The sequence below is a fragment of the Temnothorax nylanderi genome, unplaced genomic scaffold (assembly GCF_030848795.1).
Source record: "Temnothorax nylanderi isolate EJ_2023f unplaced genomic scaffold, tnyl_v1.0 TNYL_tig0005_pilon, whole genome shotgun sequence".
NCBI lineage: Eukaryota > Metazoa > Arthropoda > Insecta > Hymenoptera > Formicidae > Temnothorax > Temnothorax nylanderi.
Genome location: NW_027249067.1, coordinates 501,517 through 526,638, shown reverse-complemented (window position 1 = coordinate 526,638; position 25,122 = coordinate 501,517). Strand labels below are relative to the sequence as shown.

Genomic DNA, 25,122 nt, shown 5'->3' with positions numbered 1-25,122 from the left:
TTACAGGTTAATCTTGAGCTAAATCCGAGAGCAATATCAAAATTTTAAAAGACAGAAAGAATTAAGACTACAAAAAATATACACTTATATAAACACATTAATGTGTTTAGAAAATTATGGATAAGTTTACGATCAGAGAAGTAATTTTTTACATTACTATTTTTTTTTAAGTTTTACGCAGTTATTTGTTATATTTTTGTTTATACTTATTAAATAATTTTTTTAATTATTAACTATTAATATATATATATATATCTCAGTATTTTCGGAAAGAATATTTTTTATATTTATCCAAGTAATATTTATCTGAATTGAATTTCTAAAACATAGCTTCCTTTCATCATGATATTCTTTCTAACATCAACTTATCAAAATATTTGCTGTCACGTCATAAGAGAGCATAATCGCGGCTGTAATTGCGTTTAATTTCTCGGCAAGCTTTTCCGCTATTCCGCTATTCCGTATCAAAACAACCAGAACTCGTCCATTCTCCGCGGCCGCTATGAATTATCTCGTTTAACCGTTTCGCCGTCGTGTTTTCGGACGTAACCGCGTCGTTTCATTACGTGTAATAGAGAAATCTTGCGCACGAGCTGCCGCGCGAGTTTGCCAGGCCCATGCAAAAAGCGACGAAAGGGATTCGCTCTCCGTAACAGCCGACCAACGTGGGACATATACAGACACGCCGAAAGCTCGGTATCGCTTTTTGCCGCGCTAGCCAATTTGTCGGGGCCGATTCCGACAAGTCGCGGCAAGAAAACGTTTGACAAACGTCCGGATATTCCCGCGGTAGGGCCGTTGGGTTACGCCAGGAGTTTCCTGAACCTGGCCAAGTCCGATCTCTGCGAAAGAGACGAATGGACCTTAGAGAAAGTTCGACACCGTCGTCGTTAACGACGGCCGCATTAATTTTGATTGGCCGTCCTTATCAATTGACAAGCAGCGAAGCAGCCCTACAATCGCGTAACCATTATCCCGCATAATATGTTTGCCGTTCCGTGTACAGAATATAACAATATAGAAGAAGATAATTCAAGTAAGGTATCTGCGTCTGTAGTTCAATAAAAATGCAGTAAATTAAGTATAAATTAGAATATGCGTTTCATCTCTTATTAATAATTATATGAATAATACACATCTTTAATGAAGAATTTATAATGGAGATTTTTTTATATGAGTGATTTTTAAATGTCACCATTGGAAAACGCACTTACTAATTACGGAATTAATATTCTGCGACGTTTAATTACCTCGTAATAACTCTTAAAAAATAATAGTTGTAAGTTTTTACAAATATAATTACTCCAATTCCTCTCTATAAACTCACATTCCAATTTCGCACAATTACTGAAGTACAGCAAAGGAAAGTGCGAGCTGGTTTTCTTTTCTGGCATCGATTACAGCTTACCCGGCGGCTACGCATTAAAGTCAGCGAGAAGAAAAAAGAAAGGCGTAAGATAATTTTGAACGACGGCGTTAACGAGATTTTAATATGCAGGTAGCGCTGCTACACGGAGGAAAGTCAGAAAATACCGTTGCCCTTTTCAAGAAGTCTATCCGGAAGCGTCGTTCGCGCAAAAGGGTTGGAACGGCCGTAAAGTAGGAGGAGGAGGAGGCGAAAGTCCGATGGGGAAGAAATCGCGCCCTCCACACCGGGTCGTTGAAAAGTTTGCGTTTCATCCCTTTCACGAGACCTCGACGAGCTTTCATTCGTCTCCCTACAAATCAATTCGTATCACCTCCGACCTCAGCCCGCTCCATCGTCATCGCCGCTCATCATCCCTCGTTCTCGCCCCTTTGCGACTCCGCAAATTGCCATGCTCTCTGGAAATTCCCGCCAAGCCGCCTGTCGCAAAGTAGCCTATGTATATTCGCGACTTTTTGATATTACGCTCTTCAACACATTCGTTCGTTCATTAATATTCCACTCTACTTTGCCATATCGACTGATATTCTTCCTATACTCGAACAATCTCGCATCTCGAGCCATTTCTGCCATTCGTTGCGACGTTTGCATAAAGAAAACACTTCAGATTTGCAGCGGTACCGAATAAATTTCGCGCGCGGCGACCTTTTTTTCCAAAATATGTTTTACTACCTCGAATTCCGCGAAAAATAATATTTACGTTGCGACCACAAAATAACATGGCACAGACCGTCTGGAGTTACAATCCCGATACGGGCGATCTGTTCGCAATTCTCTAACAATTTCGATCGATGAATTCTGAGTACCACGCTCGAGACTCCGAGTTAATTTTAACGTATAATTAACGTAATATTAAAAAATATTAAAACATTAAAACATTTTAATGTTAAAATATCAAAAGAAAATATTAATAACTCGATGAAATATTAAGATCACGACAGAAGTTTCTCTCACATGACGCAGAGAAACTCTCTTTTCATAAATACCGTCATCGACTTAGTGTAAACCCCATCTTAACAATTTCGGGCATTTTGACAAGCACCAGAAGTAAGGAAAATTTCATTTCGAATCCAGCCACGTACAACAAAATAGTTCTACGATTGGGCGGACTTGCGAAATAGCTTGGGAACGATGAGTTCCATATATACCTGGCCGACACGTGTATTCCGCACGCGTATGCTACTACTTCCCTTTTTTCACCGTACACGGCGTTTGCACGCAAAGCTAATCCATTCGTTTCTTCACAGTGCAGTGTGTCGTTTATCGTAAAATTTTTCAAACCGAATATATAACATTCCGAAATATAACGTTCATCCTGCATGTATGATTCGAGTCTCTGATTATTCTCGCGAATAGAAATCTCGCGTATGCATTATATATGATACATGTATTACATGTGTCACGTCCATTAACTGAAAATGAGAAATTTCTTTGCATTGACAAAATACGATGTTTTGAAGAGCGATAAATATATCTCCGATAAAAATTTTTTTCATTAATGTCCAAATATGATTTACTTATGTATAGACGAGTAACATTACGATTCCAACAATTTTAATGACCTATATATTATATTAGTTTGTTTAATTACGTACAATTTCCATACAGAATTAACGTACGTCGCATCTCTGTAACTTCATCATTATCGATTCCATCGAATTTCAATTCATTAATTACCAAATTGATCATTTTCCCAATTAATTAACTAACCGTGTCACTGGCACGAAGCACTATTTCTTTTTATTTATTTATTCGGTGTGTACGTTGCTGGTTCAGGAATATTTAGAATTTAATTACTTCACTAGTATCTTGCATCGTAATGTCAAATGTATAACGCAAACGAAATCTCTTTCTATATCGAAAAAGTAACAATTAGTCAAAATTAAAAAATGTAACATTAAAAATGCATATACATATTATACATATAAGAAGGTATTACATTAAAAAATAATTACATGGATCAATATATTAATGAAAAATGAAGTTATTAATGAAAAATGAAGTTAACATATTGTATTAATATTTACAAATGATTATCATTAATCAGAATTATTAATAGCGTTTGAATTATAAGCTGTTGAGAATAAAGGATTTTTCACGAATTAAGCTTCAAATAGATAATGAAATATTAATCATCGTTCGATTGGAGATACGCGTTTTACCCTAACAAAATTTACATTTAGTTCAGTTGCTACAATATATTAGGCCGGAGATAAAGCTAAATCTATCAGGCAAAATACTCCCGCTTTTAGCCGACTTATATTTTACAAGTTAAGTCACTCCACATCCGTCGTCCACGTGCGCACCATCGCTTCCAAGCCTCTTTTCTTCGAGTGGCTTCAGAGTGTCAGGGCCGCGCGCCTGTGTAGATACGCGATAGTTTACGAGTCCGAGCTGCCGCATATCGATCCTCGAGGGTTGAAGTGAGTCCTCTCGCGCGCACCATCCTGCTTCGGCCCGCGCTTACTCACCCGCTTGGCTCCGACGCGGCGCGGCGCCTAAATGCATTCGATCGGTGCTCCTAAAATAGAAATTGCATCCCCGCGAAGGCCCGTAAAAGGAAAATTTCCGCCGCGAGAGGCGAAAGGGAGGGGGGCCCGTAGCAGGGTGAGAGCAGACAATCGCGGTAAGTAGCGCACGGGTTGACACGCTCGGGAATGTCTTCGCGCCGGGATGAAACTCGCGAGCTCTCCCGGAGATGTGCACGAGAAGGTTGCGGGGAAACGATCGAGGGAGGTGGGGAATGAAAGGAGGAAACGACGGGGGGAGGACGAAGGAGGATGGCTGATGCGAATTGAATCATGGGGGCGTTTTAGCGTCTACGTGGCCCGCATTTGGAATTTCGGCGCCCCCGAACCACATCCAATACCTCGGGCTTCGTCTTAGCACACACGTACATACACCGGCGAACGTACAAGCCGCGAAGCGAGAGGCAAGGCTCGGAGAAAAAAAATGGATACGTATTTTCGATTTGCAATTCTGCGGCTCGTGATCTCGACGGCGCATATGCGATGTATCAAACTGGAAAATCCCCCAAAGGTACCCCCAGAAAGCATTAAAAATACAGATCCAGGCCGCGAGGCAACGGACCGTAAAAATAATACGCACGCTCGGCTCGATGTATAGCGGTGGTAGCGAATGTAGCTAAAATTTCACGGAACGAATTGTTAATTTGCATAGCAAGTTATTTGACCCATATAAATTAATTATTAATATTTAATACACGCTACGTGAGTTGAGCTTTAAGCGATAAGAAAGTGCAGTCTGACCCGACAAAAATAAAGACAAGGAGACTTTATATGCATTCGAATTCCAATCGTGTCTACCAAAAATCGTATTGAAGCGACGAAAGGGAGGGCATGCTTATCGTCCTGTAGTTTATATCGCCCATCGTACGCGTATCTGGCCAGTGTGTATACGTTCTTTTCCTATTCACGAGACGGAGAAAAAGAGATCCGATAAAGGAAGGGTGGTTTCACCCCGCGAAATCAAGTAAGAGGGACGAGAAGAGAGAGAGAGAGAGAGAGAGAGAGAGAGAGAGAGAGAGAGAGAGAGAGAGAGAGAGAGAGAGAGAAAGAAGAGAAAAGGAAACGCAAGAGGAAGAAGACGAAGAAGAAGGTTCCTCGAGACTGCATCGATTTTTAAACTTGCTCCGTTGTGTGCGGGGGCTCGAAGAGGTCGGCGAGGAAACGAAAGGAGGGAAGGGGGGTATAGTAGCGACCCTTTCAGAATTTGTCCGATTGAAAATTTATCCGATGTGCACGGTGTATCAAGCAGTCGCCATTTCTATCGGCGCGCGCGTGTGCGCATCGTCCTTCCTCTCTTTATTCCTCCTTTTCTCCTCGTCTTTGTTCGTTTATTTTTTAAGGGCGCGTCTTTTTTCGCTCTCTCCCGCTGCCCGCGGATACGCGTTCTTTTTGCTAGCGTCTTCGTCTCTTTCGTACCTTCGATATAATCCGCGGCTCGTCAATAATTCCAACGATCGAGCGGGGTAGGAAGGGGATGAAAGAAGAAGTGTTTTATCCACGACGTTGTTATAAGTTATTTCGCATCGTAAAGAATTTAAGATGGACGGGGGCTTCGTCCGAAGTTTTGGAATTTTTCAACAGACATTTTCTTCTACCTTTTTTTTTTCCAACAAAGATCTACTCTTTTCTTTTTCGCAATAAAAATCTTCTACCACTCTGTACGGAAATTACGTATTATAACGTAATATCGAAAAGGTGATAAAGTCGTTAATAATGACAAAAAGATCGAGACAGAGTCTAGGGAAATCATCAGAGAGCCGCAATATTGTAAAGAAACGCGTCGTAAAAGTAACACGGCGTCAAATCAACTCTATGGCGGTTTACTTATTTATATATTCGACGCGAAAGAGAAGCCCCAAGACTGGGAAGGATACGGGATTACAGTGGAACATGCAAGCCGCGATAAAGTGTATCGTCAAAATGCGTCGGGTGTTATTCGCACACGCCGATGTAACGTGGCAATAATCCCGTGGAAACACTATTGTGGTAACGCGCGGAATCGACTGGGCCGCTTCTGATGTGATTGATATGGTCGGACAACCGTGGCGTATCGTTGCGCGATTACGATCGAAACTAGTGTCGGTCGCGAGCTGCCCTCGAGATCTCTCCTTGTTCATATTACAAGCAAATTCGCGTTTAAGTATAACACTTTGAGTAATACCACGCGATATTTCCGTAATCCTCGCGATCAACATATACGGACGTCCAATTTCCGAAATATAATTTTTGCGTGAAAAATTGGTAAGCATGAGAAAAGTGATCAATGTCGATTTCCGTTGAGCAAGAATAAATTCGCAAGATTCTCGTCGCTTTCGTCGGACGATTCGCACCGCTCTGGCGTAACACAACATTGCGTTAACATCGTATTTGTGCAATGTCTATGGTGTAACGCACATTACGGTGATTGCTCAATTCGGGAAAACGTGTACCCCATATTTCCCCTTACAATAAAATTTCTTTTGTTCACATACATCAATCGATTGTTATGCAACGATTTTAGTTTGATTCCATGTTAAATAACAGGTATTATTAAACTATATTATCATAACAAGTATAATTCAACACGTAAAGCTAAATTAAACTGAAAAGGCTTAAAAATACATTAATGATTAAATTAAAATTCTATTTAAAAGATGATTCTGTTTTAAAATTTAAAAGAATTTTGATTATTCCGATTGAAAAAAAAATAGTTAGTCGAAAATACTTAAATGCAATCCGACGGACAGTTAATCGAGATTAATGCAGAGGTGCCGGACATTTTTTCTCGTATATCTTTATTTCATTGGCCACAGGCCTCTTGCGATTCTCCACTCGTATCCACTTTCTATGTTTTAATTACTGACTGCGCGCGCGCGTGCTCGTTTACAGTGAAAAAAAATACAGAAAAAAATAAAACGAAAGAAAACGCGAGCGGACGAGCGCGATTGGAAAAATATCAACGGGCGAGCAACCGGCGCTGATAATGAAGCGGCTGAAAATTCAATTAACGAAAACACGCCAATTGCCGAGTCTCCTTCTTTTTTTTCCAATTTCGACCACTTTCGACTAACCGGACAAGCTAATTTTTACGAAATTGATACGTGCAACGGGGGTTTATCGGTTTATGGGTTTATCGGAGTGTGAATTTCCGTGATGCGCGACCGAAACAAAATCGTAATACAATTAGAGGCAAAAAAGGTAAATATTAATTGCGAAATTATGCTCTCGCTCGCGGATTCTCATCGATAATGGGGGGAAAGGGGGAAGAGAGGATGGGAGAAATTAATTTACGCTTTCAGGATTTTGTACCCACGTAAACGCGCCCGTTACAATATGTAACGGGTTTGCACGTTTTACACGCCTGTTCCTGAAAGTGCGCGCACACACACGTACTCATGTGTCATCGTATTCTATTTTCAGCCGAGTTTCGTGCCTCCAAAATACGATTATTAATAATAAATAAGGGAATGCATATTATCACATGTTACTGTCAACCCATTTTATCTCGAACAACTAATCTCGCGCAATTAATTAATACTGCATTTATGATTTATATTCGCAAATATTTACGAGTTACGCATATTTAGAAGTATATTGAATATGTATATAACTGAGCGTATACATCACAAGCAAATATTTCTCAAATATTTTTCTTCGATTTTATGAAGAAGTCAGTATTGAATAATCCTGTCATTAAAAATTGATACAGACTCATTTTGTTTCGTTTAGTGTAGATATTATTATATTACGTGTCAATCAATTCTATCTATTATTTTCCAATTATTAAAAAGTAAATCACTCAATCTTTGAAAAAATAAGCCTAATTAGCTCTTAGCTGTTACAATAAGCTTTTGTAAAAAATAAGATATTATCAAGATTGCTTCAAATAATCTCTCGGTCCAAATACAAAGTTTAATAAAAAGATGTCGGCGTATTAATTAGAAACGTGTTAAACACGCTGTAACAATTGTGAAAGGAACAATCTTTTGTTCGCAAGACCGTTTCGCTCCATTTCGACTGATTTAGCTCAACTACTACACGGCTGTTCCTGAGCAGGGACCTGCAGAAAATTCCTGATATAATATTCAAAATCCTCGGTCCCGTATCGTGCGGAAGGTTCCTCTTAATTCAATTTAATTTGACTTATTAAACTCACCATCTGGCGACGTACACGCACACCCCGGATTATCACTATTAATAATTTTCCGAGTTCGTTCGAACGCGATATATATTGACCGTCGATGCGAATAAGCGACGAATTAAACATTGCTTTTGTGGATTTATTTATTTATTTCGCTGGGTTATGCGAATTCACGTCCCGATTTTCGGTTTACGCCACAAATCAATTTTGCATTTTGTGTTTTATATAAATATATGAATACGCAAGTATATATATTATATGAATATTTTTACTTCTTAATAAATTCAAGCGTTATCACACTGTGCTAAATCCGCTCTTCAAAATAACGTTCATTAAATATTCACAAGTGAAATTTGACAAACAAGGTCAAATGCATGTAATGGAGAGCTTTAAAGTCGTTTCTGTGAAGGCTTTACCTCGCGGTGGTATTTAGTAAAGTTTGGAAATCTTGAGCAATCACGTGAGCAGAGTGTAAATGTTATTGGATAGTTCCGTTGCGTTTGAGAACATGTTTGAAAAGCGGAAACGGTCCCGGCAACTGGCCCCGGCGCCAGTGCAGTGCGGTGCTATTACACATATTAGTTTGTAGATCGTTAGCGGGCTTTCCACTTACAACCGTATAAATGTTCTTCCGTGATGACGCGAAACGGCTTGGCGTACTAGCAATTTCTGTGAAACCCTGTCACAATGTGCCAAAATAATGCGCGTAATGTGTTTGCAAACGAATAAATAGCGTGCTTAAAATGTCTGTGAAATAACGCCGCAGCATAATTTACATTTTGATGACAAGAAAATAATAAATTTCTTTTACAACCAATTTATTAAAGAATACTTATACATATAGTAAAACAGATGCACTAAACATTTGATATTAAACACAAGAGACTTTATACTAATTTACATATTTTCCAAAATCTTCCTACTACAAAAGTAAATTAGGTTTAATGCTTTTTATAGAATGAGCACTTGGTACGCGTGATGCAATCCATGGTGCCTTCTGCAGTTATTAATCACGCATGTGCGTCGGGGTCGACGTAGTATGTCGCGTCAGGAACGAAATCTCTCAGCGAAGCCCTTTGCCCGATGGTCAATTAGTTAATGAACAACGGGTTTTATTAATTAATTCGCCCCGCGGCACCGCGCTCGGAGCGGACTTAATAGCCGCTGGCTGGCTCGAAATATATTGTACCGCTGAATTTAACTACTCGATAATATTGTCCCGGCGGGCCGTAGCGATATCCAAAATTCATACCCAACCGGACCGAAATCGGAGGTTTGATAATTGCGAATATTTTGTTAGTATACTTCCTACGAATTTAACGATTTTATTTATTGCGCATCGAGAAATCTCGGGCGGATCTCGTCGCCCGAGCATATCTGCGAGGCTTTTGTGTTACCTCACCTTAAGGAATTTTAATGACGCTTGCTTTTTCGACAGTTATTTTGCCGAATATCTAATCAAATCGAAACAGATATGTATTTACATATGTGTATCTTTGCTTTTTTTTCTCGCAAAGAGAATACTCGAAAAATCGCCGATAATGCTGCGACTCGCACATATTTTTGGATAAAATATTTCCCTCTGTAAATTGAATAAGCTTCACACAGCGTGCGCAAGTAACGCAATGCGTAATCAGTATTCGACAGACGCTTACGTGCGATCCAATTCCATCTTGGAGTCATAAATTTTTTGCGGTGCTCGTAAAGACGCGCTTGAGCAGAATCGTCGTGATATATCGGGTATTCCTCACAAAAGGCCGCAACGAGTTAAGATAGCGAAAGCCCCCCGCTAACGTTACGCCCGCTATAATCGAGGCGTATAAAACTTTCGAGACTCTAAGAATGTAACATTCGTAAAAGAATTGGATGAAAAATAGAGGCACCGGTGCGCAGTATTTTTCCCTTCTGTTTTTCTTGTTTTAAGTAGAAAAATTTGTTGATTACTTCCTTGAGTGGCAAATTTGATATGCAATAAGATTTTTATTATTAATAAGTAAAACACAAACTGAATTAATTTATTGCTAGAAATCATGTTCCGTAAAAAATATTATGCGATATGTATTTCGTAGTTACGATATCTAACTCCTTTAATAACTTTATTTCAATGTCTTTTTATCTAACGCGACATAAACATATGTAATAACATAATCAGAATATTCGTTGAATATTTGAGAAAACTAAGTTTCTTATCATCAGCGTGGAGACCCGTATTTTATAATTCTATTACGATAAGAAATATCTGGTTAACCAAAGTGAGGTCAAATGAAGAAGCGTCAACATCCATTTGACAAATTCTATCTAAATTCTACGAGGACCGAAGTAAGGAATATTAAATGGGGAATATGATAATCGAGAAACCGCTGAATAATCAAGAAAACATCTAAATTTTATTCATTCTATAATCAAATAAAATCAGCAAAATTAGCGATGAATACTAAAAGGACATGATAATTATCTTTGTCGAGAAAGGAGGAAGGTTATTGTTTTTCAACACATTTTCAATTTTTCAGTATAATTTACACAAATAAAGATATAGTTAAAAAAAACCGCGCGCTAATTTACTCCATATTTATTTTTATCTTTATTTTATTGTCTCTATAATTATCTTTCTTCCAAAAGTGGAAATTATCGAATCTAATAAAAGATACTACGATCGCCAATGACGGTGAACATTTGTCGTATGTTGCAGCTTCATTTCCGGTCCACTCTCTTGTTCTCTCTCACCTTTCTCCCAATCTCTCGTGCTTCTTTTACTTTGGAGTAACGGAGAAACGGCGTAACCTTATGTCTGCACGATAGTCCTTCGAATAGACTGAAATCAGATTGGGTCAGATCAGGTTCGCCTCTCCTTTTAAAACAAAAGGCAGCATCCTGGGAAAATTTCTTCTCGACTGAACGGTTCAATATCTCCTTCCGTCTCCGGACAATTCTTCCTAACGATTTTTACTAGTATAATACAATGTGCACGTGCGACTAATCCAATAGTAAACGCGCAGCATTTTCTATCACTTCGTAATTCTATCACTTCGACGCTGGTATTCTTCGTTGGAAGAATCGTCTTTCTCATTGAATGAGTTAGCAAACAAAAGGAATAATTTACTTATAGAAATAACAAAGAATATCTCTTTCTATACATTTTAAAGATATATCATAAAACGCAGAATATTAAAAAAAAAAGATGACAGATTATTTTATTCTTAAATTAAAAAGAAGAAATTAAGTAGCTTATTTCGAAATTCTTAGTTTTAACACGTAATCTTCTGTTATATCATGATTTTTAACACGCATAATCTATTTTATATCAAGCCTTCAACGCTGCAGCGGTTAATCAAGCAACGCGCGCAGTTTTATGTGTCGCAAGTCGGTTTAATTTAACGTTACGGCCACTGTCGACTGGCTGACTCGCTCGTCTGTTTCTCCTTCTCTCTGTCGAGTCGAGCGACTCGAAATGCGGAGGGGTCTCGCCGCGTCTCGCGCACCGAGGAAGATCGAATTTGCGAAATGGCTGTGTACGAGGGCTGAATACCTGACGAGGTAATTCGCGAGGGCACCAGCGCGCGGGCGCGGGAACAACGTAATGTCCCGTGGAAAGTAGAAAGGAAAAGCTCGTAAAGGGAGCGAAATTCAAAGTAAATTTTCCGAAGTAGGCGGCAGTGCATTACGGCAACGCCATCAATTGACTTTGTTAGGGAGAATAGTTGTCGTCAGACGTGCGCGACAGACGTCGCGTTTAGTCGTTTTCGCAACAAGCTTTTCGATCCATCTCTCTCCCCCCCCCCCCCCCCGTGGATCTATCCCTGAATCTGAAGGATAACGTCGGTGTGAAAACGCGAGTGAGAACGGCACATCTAATCCGCGAAATACAGTCTTGTTCATCGCATAATAAAATTCATTTAAAACTGATGGAAGAACTACTTACGGATTCTGAATTTTTAACACCGTACCATTTTTGCGATAAAGTTAAATAAAATTTCTTTTAAAGTAAAATCTAAAGATTAACTACGGGGAAAGGCCTCTCACTATCCATCTCTTGAATCTTAACTTACGGAAACTAAACTTTTTCATCTGCAATGTTAAATATCTTTCTGATTACAACTTTCATCAAATCTTCATCAAGCTGAAAATCGATTCCGCATATTACGCAGTTACGATAAATGCGAGGCAGGCTTTGCATAAAGTTGGAATCGAGTAAAATCGTATTACATGTAGTACAGACTTCGATTTTGCCCACCGCACATTAAATCCTGCATATACGTTTGATTGAGCATCGCCGCCCTTAATTGCAGGATTTAATCAACACTTTTCTTTGTCGCGAATTGTCAAACGCGCTGAAGTAGGACAAAGGCGCGCGGTATCGATAGAATTACGAAAGGCGAAGTCGCGAGGGAGAAAGAGGGAGGAAAGAAAAAGGGGACGAGAGGTCGGTGAAGAGAGAAAAAGCGCGGAGAAGAAGAGCCGGATCGCGCGGTTTTCATCTGCGAAAATTAAGGCGGAATCTGCCGGTGGTAAGAAAGTCCGTGCTAATTAAGGCTGTTTCTTCAGAGATTCCCCTTTCGCGGCCGGCCCCCTCGGCCTCGGCTTTTAAATAAATTATACCGAGTTAAAAGCCTCTTCGCACTTCCTCAGATAATCCGCAGGACCGTTTCGCTCACCAAAGTTATACCCGCGGGAGAAATCTCGCGCCGGTGGAAAAGGACGAGCGTTCTTTTCCCCGCTTATAAGGGTAGGTATGCCGCGGGGCTATAATGCCGCCGAGTGATCTAACGCGGGAATACTTTCTGCTGCAATTACGTTATAAAGCAAACAAGAATGCTCATTCCCGGCCCCATTCTCATCGTCCGGGTCTTCTTTACGAAAATGCGATTAGTCCGCCGAGCCAAATTCAATTATTTTCCACGTGGCGATCAACGATGCTTGCGCGAATCTCTTTTTGCCCGATAAATCACCGTAAATGGATTTATTGGAAATGATTACCTGATAATAACCGCGCGCCCAGGATACGTTTCTAGAAAATAGAATTTTATACGTTATTGAGAAAATTTCGTTGTGTAGAGAAAGTACGTTATATATACCTAACAATTATGAAACTATCGCGAAAGACGAAAATCCTTCGACATAGGAAACATTGGATAAGAGCAGTTACAAACATCCCCAGTCGGCTTTTCAGGATTTCGAATTCTTCGTCTCTTGTAGGTGTCGTCGAACGACAGCGAGTCATCGTTAACACCATTGTTCTCACGGTACTCCCAGGGCGTTAAGAACGTCCCGCGGAGCCTTCAAGTTAAGTAGATGTTTCTCGGTACGTCGGGTGCATTTTTAAATAATTCGATGCAAAGCAGCCGAGAAAAGGCGCGAATTCCCTCCCAAGAGGTCGCGGGAATGACGGGGAGGAGGAGCGCGGCACGGTGAAAGAACGAATGGAATTTCCGTGGGATTCGCTCCTCCTCGCGGCAGACGTGGCTGGAAAGCGCGAGCGGTTCGGAGCGACTTTTACAACTTAATTTTTGCGTATTTGCGAGCTGCGACGACGGCGGCTTGCTGGCTTTGCGGGAGAAAAGTAAATTTTCCGACACGTTTGCTCGCGCATATGGCGTCGCGTTCGTAAGCAGCAATGTGTCGCCACCGGATTTGCGTCAGAATTTTATTAATTTGTTACTCACCAATTTTATGTTTCACGAAGAAAAGCGAAGATAAGTTTAAGCAGTTTATCGAATCTTCATTGGCCATTCAATAAAAGTATGTAAAGTTGAAGACTCGCGGTCAATAATAACATTCAGTCTAACAAATTCTTTGAGAGAAAGATGATTTTAATTTGACCAAAGAATTCGCACCCCGAAAGAAAAGATGCCGAATATTTTGTATTAAAAAACGCTACGTTGCTTTATCGATACACAGGCAACATTATTTCTATTCATTTAAATTTATTACCCTTATTTCGATCTTACGCTCTTCAAGATATTATATTACAGATCTTCCCGCGTTATCTAAATGTAGAGAGGTTCCTACGGGCTGACTATCAAGTAGTGAAGATAAATGCTAACTCCAGCCATAAGATATCACTAGGTATGCCGTGGCGCACTTACCAATACCAACACAGCTCTGTCCTTATAGATGTTTATATTATAAATTTATATTGTATAGCGCGACAAGATATAACGTAAAAGGAAAGAGAACTAAACTCCGACAATTGTTTAAAGATGTAATCAAGCGCATAATTTTTTTAGATATTATATCCCGATTAAATAATAAAAATATATGTCTATGAACGTTTCGCACACAAGAATCGAGTGTCAACAAATTGCTGACTAATTTGTCTTTCACGTCAACTCTAAATCCCACAAATTGCGAATCAGATTGCTTGTACAGGTTACTATATAAGACGGTGCGGTTCCGAATGGGAGCTGACTATCAAGTAGCAGGGATGGATGCCAGGGTAGACGGTATTAACCACTCCACCTATTGGTATTGGCACGTGCAGGCGGAGAAAATATTGCCGAGTCGAGAATTCGCGAATAAATCTAAATAACCTTCGTATCGGGATATCGCAGTCTTTCGTATCTCTCTATCCCACGTATTTATTAAAAACAGCAATGCTTTTTTTGGGATGATTTTTCTCTCATATTAACGGATATATACCACATTTTATTTTTCACAGTCGAATAAAAGGAAAGTTCGGAAGAAAGGCTTCATTGATTTCATTTATACTTTATTCAACATTCAAATATCTGAATATAAAATACTGGACAGATTTATACAATCATATTACGTAAATCAGTGTAGAAAACTCGAAAGTAACAATATGGCGTAATTTAAGAACCGCAATTCATATAAATATTAATGAAATTATTAAATATCTGAGATATTGAATATTTCGATTTACAAACATATTTCATAAAAGACTTATCCATAATTTATTGGAAATTATATTATTCATTTTTATCGAAAGATATTTTATTCAGTTGCAAATCAATCGTTGCGTACTCTCAAAAACACATCAGAGTAATTTTCATATAGTATCACTGAATAATTATCAACAAAATTTGCAAGTAAAAATGAGTAAATGAAAATTCGGCCTATCGTATTTAAGTCGGTGCAATCTTTTGTAGAACGGAAAACTATAAAATTGCCAAGACGCACCTTCTCGTTGCATAATTTAATTATTTTTAATTCACGTATTACCTATCCGCTTCTCTGTACGCACCGAACAGAATCGAAGCGACGATGCACTAATACTTTGCCAGGCGAATCGCAGAAGATAGCGACACAAAAAAACGAGTAATTACCAGAAGTAAGAGTCCATTTTATCTACCGCCGCGCTTCGTCAATCCAGATTCAACATTTCTCCAGACGTAAAACTGTCCCCGCGATCATCCTTCTGACTTCTATCAATGTGACCGTCGGGCGACATGTCTTTGCCGGCGAAGCGATTACCGAAATTCAGAAAATCCGAGCAGGGGCTGCCGGTCTACACAGGTGCGGAGAAATGTTCTCTTTTTCTCGTCGTTCATATAGTAATAATTTTCAAAAGTGTTTACTTGAAAAAAGTTATCCGCATCATTCTCCATCGGCGGCTGCCGGTGCAGTCTCGGCGACACGGTCGCACACTGCTGCAAAGCGTTATCGCAGAACATCGTGTTTTCCTGCAATCAAACGCCAAATATTTCATCAAATAGTTAGACTGCTAGTCGAATATCCAATCAAACTTTGTTAAAGAATCCGTCGTTAGGTCCAATCATCGTTGTAAATCATATTCAGCGAATGTTTTGTAACGCTTATAAGTTGATGATTAAGGTTCATTGTTTAAAAAATAATTAGACAGAAAAGAAAGAATATGATTTTACTTACGAATTTATGTTTCTCATCGATAACTTTGACGATATCACCTTCCTCAGTCGTAGTGATAATGCCAGTACCGAGCTTCTTACCGAGTATTTTTACCTCTTTCCTACATCCTTCGAATACGGGATCGACGATATTAGGTACGCAAATATTTTGCCCATAGGCGTTCTTGAGGAACTGCTCGTAAGGACTGAGAAATCTTGTATCTTGATAGTGCGGGACTACTAACTCGTGATTGTGATTCTTCGGTCCCAAAATCTTCACCTCGTTTAGACCGGGATATATTTTCGGGGGTGGCAAACAAAACTTGTCACTAAAAGGCTGTAAAATTCGTCGTAAAAATGTATCGCGTGTATTCTCAATAAGTGTTCGCAAAAGATCTTTAAATGACCATACCTTCATGCACTGGCTTCCGGAATCGAGCATCTTCATGTCCGGTTGACCGAAGGGCATTAAGCCGGTATCGCAGTCATCGTCGAAGACTGAGGACAATTTCATCTTCGAGTCGTATTCCGAATGATGATCTTCCATAGGGGAGACACCGAGAATATTTAGATCTTCCGTAAGACTCTGATTGCTCTTTAGATACGGTAGTGTTTCGCCAAATAATGATAATGGCGGATGGTTCTTCATTAGTAGAGACGATAACGAGGATTGCGAGCTAGTGGATAGGTTCGAGGGATGACCCAAGATGCTCGTTAGATCCGGCTGGCTCGACGTCACGGCCATTGCTGGGGATCGGCAACCATTGACAAAAGTTATGAGCATACGACTGTTTTAGAACTGATTTCAAACATCTCAAGAGACTTAGCGTGGCTGTAAATTTGCATACGTTTGCTCCTTCTCACATTAATTCAGATTTTATAATTAATTATTAGCTACTTGGAAAATAAAAGAACTGTTGAAATTGAGATCAACTCTGACTTATACTTGAAAAAATGTGCAACGGTCTCCAACACCTGAAAGATTTTTGTAAATCGTGACATTACGGCGCCGATCCACCTACCATCTTCATGCCCGGCAAGAGCACCATCGCCATCGATATGCAGAGGTTTGGGACCCAGCAGGAGATCGTCGATTTTGGTCTGAGAGAGGAATGCCATGCCATCCACGAAACGATCGTCGAGGCTTTTACTGTCGAGAATTCTAATGTCTTTATCTTCGAGAATTTCGATGCTGTCCATTGGCATACCGCTGGGCTTCTGGCCAGATTCCAGTACCATGATCTGATTATCGTTGTCGCCGATGATGACATCGCCGTTATTGCGTATATTCACGAGATTGATGGCGTCCGCCTGTTCGCCGTCAAGAATCGTTACGTCGTGGGAATTCTGCGTCATTAAGTCGCGGGCCTCGCTGTTCGTCATGACCTGCAGCCATAACGCGTGCACATAAGGGCATTGAACTGTTTAAAGCTTCGTCATGATCGGAATAATTTATTACGATAAGACGAACTGTGCGACACATACACGTAAATATGATGAAAATACGTTTTTATTATATTTTATAACCATAATTCCTGTAGTTACAAAAAATCATAATTCTATGTAATTACAAATCGTGAGATCGACCTTAGAAATAAATATGAAATATTATGTGCAACACAAGATCGGTTTAAACCGAGCATTTAAATGGTGAAGGCTTCTTAAGATTTTAAACCAGATTCATCTATCAATTTAAATTTTATGAATAAAAAAAATCAATTAACTTTCCAAAATTACTTCAGAGAATCACGAATAGAAAGGATTTAATTAAGACTCTTGTAGCGTTTGAAGTCTATCGATATAAATGTTAAAATTAATCGAGTTTCTACGATTAATTTGAAGAAGCGCCGAAGATAAATTACAGCGAACGCTATATATTCCTATAAGAACGTTACACAGCACGTTTCGCAAACGCGGCAGCGTAGCGGTTCTCTAAATAGGGAACTCTATGTAAAGGAATGAAGGCGCCTGACATGAATACTCCGAATGTGTCGCGCCGGTCGCGCGTACAGTAAGTCGAAAAGTCGATCGAAAAGACGTCGACGCCGTAATACTGGTTCTGCGTAAAGAAAAAGTACGTCGCCCTTCCAAAGATAAAGATGTCGAGAGACGATGTTATGCCTTGGGATTCGTGCTCTTGCATTAAATTCCCGTCATGTCAACAATCGTCTTTTTCTCGATTTTACCCAAGTTTATTATCAGCAATCATAAAGGCACAATTATCATAGACTATTTCTTAAATCTTTTAGAGCCCGCGAAAGTATCGTAGGAACAATTGAATTAAATTGTAAGGAAAGTTATTTTAAGCTCCAACAAGGGGATATCATCCTGTTCCCGACACGTGACTATTACCGGACGCACCGCTACGAGCGCTAACGCAGCTTCATATACGTTGAATGTGGTAATCGTTTCTACATTACCTCGTAACGACCGTCCTCCGTGGCGCGAACAAACTGTATTCCACCTTGCGCAGCCAGTTCTAGTAACTCATTACATTCGTCCATCGACGTAGTTGAACTCGGGCCATTTTGCCGGTCTGGCTCGTTGCGATTGAGCACAGACGGAGAGAACTGCGAGTCCAACGCTGTCACCAGATCATCTGACGACGACAGATTAAAGAGAGGAGCACGTCTCTTTCTGCCTCGTCTCGCCTCGTAAGGTTGACGAGAGAGCTTACCTTGCTCCTGTTCCGCGCCGGGAGGCTCGATGATGAAGCTGGATCTACCATCGGGTTCGATATTCTGCATCACAGTGGCAACTACCGGTACTTTCACCTGAACAGCTTTATTACCGTCAGTGTCTGAATTCTCGGCAGGATTCAAAGTTATTTTTCCTGCTATTCGCAAATCTTCGGCAGTCGCAGGTGTAAGAATCTGTAATAAATGATACATATAATTATCAAACACAACAACTGAATATGTTGAATAAATAAATATTAGTAGATATTTCTATTAATACAGGAATTATTGTTTGTAACAGACATACTAACTTAAAGGAAGCTGTCGGGACTATCAATAGCAAAATAAACAAATATACTTGCAAAATATGCAATCTACTTGTTGTAATATTGAACATGTAACTTTGAATAAGCTTTTTGCAAAGTCAACTAAATCCCGAACCTCATCAAGTATGTTAGTACGTAAAAACAATAAACTATATTAAGAAATTTTAAGATTTTAATTATCTTTACTATAACTTTGACGTTTTTCAATTATACATAAATTTATTTATATAATTTCTGATTAATACATAATTAATGTTATTATATATATTTTACTCGCGTGATTTTTTAAATAACATGAATATTTTTCGTGCTCACTTATCTCTCTTTCGCTAAAAACCTAAATTTCCAAGATGATTTAATTATGTTGATAACGTGCAAGTATACTTACGTGCTTATTATTCGCAGTAGATGAAATCTTAACGAGTACCGGTATACCTTTCGCAGGTTTGTAAAGAGCGAAAGGAATCTGGCCTTGGAGCAATGCCATTTCCATCGCTTTCGTATCAATTTTGTTTATCACGATGCTGTCCATCAAATCCGACTTTCATGAAATAGGATTCCAAAACTAATTACAAAATCCGTAATTCGTTGTATTCACCGTAAATCAAATATATACTAACCGAGCCGAAATAATCCTTCTCTTTGCTCTCACTTGTTTGATTCCGATCGCCGTTGTACAACTGTATAATCCTAACGTTTTTGCTGAAAATGTATAATCACATACGCGCGCTAAAATATATCTATAATTGAATCAATTTTGCATCGTGGGAAATAATAATTAAATATATAAGCGCTTTGATCATCCACCTGCGGGAAATTAACTAATTAAAAGAGATCTGTTTTATAGGAGATTGACCTGTGAAATTATAACTAATTGCCTTTAAATTCATCTATTTTTGCGGTGTCTTACTTTTTATATCCAACAAAAATACCAATTAGTAATCTGGATAACAGAGGGATTGATATTTTTAATTAAATCAGTTTGGAATTTACCGTTCGCATTCTATGGATATTTATTCGAGATGGCAGACAAATTCCAACGATTTTTTTCAGATCGTTTACACATTTATTGCGCCAATGATTACGGATTATAAATCGCAGTTAACGTCACAGCCACATTCCCACATACCTTTTCCCGGCGTTGGGCTCGTTCACAGCGGATTGCGCGTTGTTCGTGCTTCGGTACTTGATACCATGCTTGTACTCCTCGTGCGATCGCAAAGCAAACCTGCGCGGAAACTCCTTTCCGCAGACTCCGCACGAATACTGCATCTTGTCGACGTGTGCGTGCGCTTTCACCTTGTGACAGACCAAATTCGACATCTGATTGAAACCCTTGCCGCATAACTCGCACTTGTACGGCCGCTCGTTTGTGTGCGTGAACACATGGTTTCGTAAATTGCCTGAAAATACATTCATTTCGGGATTTTTGGGTGGCGGTGTTTTATATGTCGGCTTACGTTACAAAAGTATATAATAAAATCATTGGATATGAATAAATCTAAAGGAGAAAAAAGGGGAAAGAAGATTTTATGACAATCGAAAATTCTTTCGAGAGGAATTTGCCGGTGCGAGATAACAGATTATTGCATAATTTATATTTTTGCGTCGTACCCTTTTGATGAAATCCTTTACCACACACGTGACACTTGTGCGGCTTGTGTTCCGAGTGCGTTTTCCGATGGGAGATTAACGTAGATACTCTGAAATACATATTATTTTAAAATCATGTGCAAGTTAATTTTATGATTCAATTGAAAACAAAGGTGCTCAGAGCCATAACTGGATGTATTTAATCAAAATTATAATTTACAAACATTTCGGTCTCTCTTTAGACCATCTTCAGTGTAATTTGAACAATAGAAACCAGTTATGGGTCCGAGTCCCTTTGTTTTCAATTGATTTGTTAATCATTTGAGCCTCTTTATATTTATTTTAATTTTATAAATAAATATTAAAGATACATTGGCTGCTGTCATTTAAACATAAAACTTAGGCTACGGTCCACTTAACACTACAAATGCTTCGAAGCATTCATCTTCTCTTTTCTTTCAGTGAAGAAAAAAGAAGACAACGCTTCGAAGCATTTGTAGCATCAAATGGACCGCAGCCTTAATGATTTCCGACCTGTTAAATGTTTTCTTGCAAAATTCGCACACATAGGGCCTGGCGTCGCTATGTATAGCTTTGTGCTGACTCAATGTTGACAACTGTCGGAAAGCCTTGCCGCAAGCCTCGCATTTAAAGTTTCTCTCGTCAGTATGAGTCGGCAAGTGTCTCATCAGAGTGTACTGATGGCGAAACTCTTTTGAACCTGATTCGAATATTAAACGTAAAAGTTTCTTATAACGAAAACAAGCTGTCGAGCCTTCCGAGTCGACATTAAAGAGTAATTACTCGCTACGCTACGAAATCGAATGAGAAATGTAAATGACATTTTCCACGAAAGAAAAAGATTTGTCACTTTTATTTTTAGCTCTAATATTTCTAATTTTTTCTTTTTAATTCCATTTCTTATTTTTCAATTATTAGTTAATAACAATAGGGGAATGTGAGAATTACCGTTCACATAAAATATTCTTTATTGGTTAAACAGATTTGCATATTATTACAGCGAGAAGCGTTACGTACAAATGCCGCATTCCCAGATCTTGAGCGTTTTTCCGTCGCGTTTCAGATATTTTACAAAATGCAGCCTGGATCGCGGATCATCCTTATCGATAAGCCGAGTTGTCGAAGGCAAAGGTCCTTCAGCAACAGGATGTGAATACACCACCACATTCTTATCCGGCGCGCTGACGCTTTGTTCGAAAATCTGAAAAGGCCGTGTTTAAACGAAAATACCAATAAACCGCTGAAAACAAAGAAATTCACAAAGTATCGCGATGAAGAAATGCTGTAAAGTTAAATCGCGTACGCAAAAGCTACGGTGCAATTTCGAGGATTGCATTATGCTGCGTAAAAGTACAGTTTCCAACAATGCTCCCCGCAATTATGCATCGCGATGTAGATAGGCAAATACTTGGAGCATAAAACTATAGAAACGGGCGTATGCAAATGACATTCTTCAAAGTAAGAAGAAAGAGGGGGGGAGGGCAAACTAGATAAACGGAGCGACGCCCGTCAGATGAAATATTTCATATAAACTGCTGCTGTAGCGATATGCACTCGCTCTTGGCAAACAACTTGCCGCGCTAATAGTTGGACAAATATTTAAGATACCTTACTTTGGCACTTACTTTGTACCTTAACGCGTCCTTCCCGACGAGTTTCGTGACTGCGCCGTCGATATTGATCACTTCAGAATTTACAGTTGCATCCAGGTCCACGCATTCTTCCTTGAAAGTCATTTCACTCGTTCGTAAACCACTATCAATTATAAAATTATTATAGCAATTGATTACTTGGGTCAATTGATGATTGGGGACGGATCCTAAACCCGAAACACCCGCTACGTCACCGTTCTTCGATTCTGGGCCCGAATCTTCCTTCACGTAAACTTCGTAAACGCTTGATCGCCGCAATGATTTCATAAATTAACGGGATTAATGAAATTAGAACGTATCGTACGTTTTCTCTACTACAATAGATATAACTAAAACTATTCTTTTATATGTATAAAAATTCACTTGAAGAAAACTAAGTATTGTTAACTTATTAAATAAAAAGGGGAAAATTTTCTTATATAACAATTGTACGGTTCGATAACACTGTTCAACCAAAAAAAATACATAAGAACAAAGGTTATCGTTTCTCATAGTTTTTTAGGCGCTGAATATGATACCATTTCTCCAACACGTCACACATAGTAGTTATTATATGATAAAATAAGTACACTAAAGTACCTACTAAACTCAATTTCGTAATTTTATTCGCAAATTTCTCAAAATTGTAAATCGAGCTATTTAATAAACGGAATCATATTCAGTATTCAAAAAACTATGAGAAACGATATTCTTGTGCTCGAAAAAAATCATTTTTTGTTGAACAGCGTAATCTTTATACATCGATACTGGAAACAAGTAGTTCGTATCCGTGCTTATGCCGACTACTTACGAGAACGTTGCGAACTCACCTGATAACTTCGTCCGAAATGGGACGAGGGAATTGCACCTGCGGATCGTCGTACTGAGTTTCCCCTACAAAGTCGAAAAGCACATTCCGTAGAGAAATTGTTGTATCATCTTAAAAATAATTACGACGGTACGTTGTGCCGTACGGGCACACATTGTATCATACGTAAGAAGCATATTTGATATTTCGAAATAACTTTATTTATTTCGCAAACATGCACTGTATTATTTTATATACGATCGAATTTTTTGTCGAAAGCATGGTTTTCGCAATCTATATTTTTACAAATAAATCCATTTTTAAAAAATATTTGATTTTTCAAGTGATCGAAGTGATTTTTCACTCTCAATGTCCATCCACGATGCCGATGTTTTCTTACTCGGGAAGAAATACGTTTACGATATTATTGTTTGTGGAAAAATTAATCGCGAAAGCCTTCCGCTTTTGTTACTACTCCGAAATTCCTTGGGAGGGAGAGGTCCCGTTTGTTTGGTAACGTAACCGTCTAATCGGCGGATAGCATCTCGAGCGAGATAATGCGATACAGTCGTTACAGACAACATGCATGCGGCTCGTCTTATACACAGCGATATATTACATCATGTAAACATCTGTCTCCAAGTTTCGTCGCGTTCATAAATTATGCATCAAGGTTCACATGTAGTATAGCATCGACACTCATTTTATGTATTAAATTTTGCGTATTAAATTTTGCGTTAGTGGCTCTATCAATGGATAGATAGTTATATCCGTAACCGTTGTCAAGTTAAAATATAAAATAATTACATAATGTTAAATTTCTCGAAATATCAGAGCTGATATCTAGATATATTTAAATATCTATATTTATTAATTACAAAAATATCCGTGTTAATTAAAAGCAAAGCCCGCGTAAAGCAAAGAGAATATAATCTAGCATAATTGAGCTACTTGTGAACACAATTTATTTCTATTATTATTCGTATTACGTGTGCAATATATATAACGTATAATATTACAATTTTATGATATAAAAATAGAACATAAAACTAATAAGTAGATTATATGTTTAATTAAAATAATAAAAAAAAATTTTTTTGTCTATTATTTTAATTAAGCAGTTTTATATTCTCGTTATTAGATCTATATTATTTATAAATTACTGACATAATTTTTTTATTGTATTTCAGAGCATTTTACTCCGAAGTATTTCCTCCACATTCTACAATTACCAGGCACCGCTGCACACACGAACGGCAATACAATAGCCAAATAATGTCACCACAATAAAAAAAAGAAACATACTATGAACGGCATCCTGCAGGAAGCGTCAACACCTCCGAGGATTCACAAGCCAAGAATCGTCCTTGGACGATGCGCGACGCAGAATACGTTCGCCGAGGTAGCACGTTTATTTCTTTTATTCACCGAATAATTTTTACGTAAATCGAGAAAAAAACAGCGGTTTTTTTTCTCGCACGCGACACGCGACCGATCTCGCCGAGACGTCACGTTGCATCGCGATTCGCGGCTCGGGTCTCGGCTTGTTTTGTCTGGCGTCAAATAAACGAAAGCCGCCATTATCAGAGCTCATTTTTCATGTGGTGCAGGCGGTGCCCGCTCGGCGGATCCGCGACTTATTGGCGAGACGAACAGCGAGAATGGTAGACGATTGTACTTACAGTTGTATCCTTGCAGCAAATTGCCGTGCGACATTTTCGCATCGATCGTTCTGCGCCCGTGGATCAGTCGGATCAGTCCCTGCCGGCCGGCTCCTGCCCCCCTCAATGTCATTCACATTGACCTCCACCGGATAATTCTTGGAATCAGGCAAAAGCACACTACACGCGCACCCTCTGGTGAACGATTTATGCTCTAAAGTGCAGCAAGAGCGCGTCCTTTCCATCGCTAGTCTCGTCTTACAAGTACTCGTCAAAATGCGGTTTACCAACTCTTTTGCTCATCTTCTGCGAACACAAAGAATCGTCTAAAAAGGTATATATATTGCATCTTGTATATTGTATCTTTTAAATATAACAAAGAAACATGTCGATAAAATTTAATCGACGAAAATTTAAATATCTCTGATCAAGAAAAATACAAAAAAAAAATCTGATAGAAAACGTTATTGAATTTCTTAAGTGTCTAAATTTGAGATTTTTAAGTTT

At 39.0% G+C, this 25,122-nt stretch overlaps 1 protein-coding gene and 1 long non-coding RNA gene across 5 annotated transcripts in view; one reads left to right on the top strand and one right to left on the bottom strand.

The window, feature by feature from the left end:
- The window catches only part of LOC139775774 (uncharacterized), a 47,046-nt gene that overhangs the window by 14,471 nt on the left and 7,453 nt on the right, over positions 1 to 25,122 (top strand). For all 4 annotated transcript variants that reach the window (XR_011718927.1, XR_011718928.1, XR_011718925.1 and 1 more), the window contains exons 3-4: positions 24,145 to 24,356; positions 24,653 to 24,949. This is a non-coding gene — a long non-coding RNA (uncharacterized lncRNA). The remainder of the gene's footprint in view (positions 1 to 24,144; positions 24,357 to 24,652; positions 24,950 to 25,122) is intronic.
- On the bottom strand, positions 15,024 to 23,331 carry LOC139775298 (uncharacterized). The gene is made up of 15 exons (XM_071711202.1): positions 23,319 to 23,331; positions 22,977 to 23,085; positions 22,141 to 22,270; positions 21,533 to 21,716; positions 21,029 to 21,215; positions 20,516 to 20,604; positions 20,031 to 20,304; positions 19,522 to 19,603; positions 19,290 to 19,442; positions 18,318 to 18,770; positions 16,920 to 17,283; positions 16,310 to 16,644; positions 15,920 to 16,234; positions 15,610 to 15,714; positions 15,024 to 15,539 (listed from the first exon to the last, which is right to left on the bottom strand). The coding sequence occupies exons 1-15, from the start codon at positions 23,329 to 23,331 to the stop codon at positions 15,396 to 15,398; spliced, it is 2,937 nt and encodes a 978-aa protein (XP_071567303.1). The 3' UTR covers positions 15,024 to 15,395.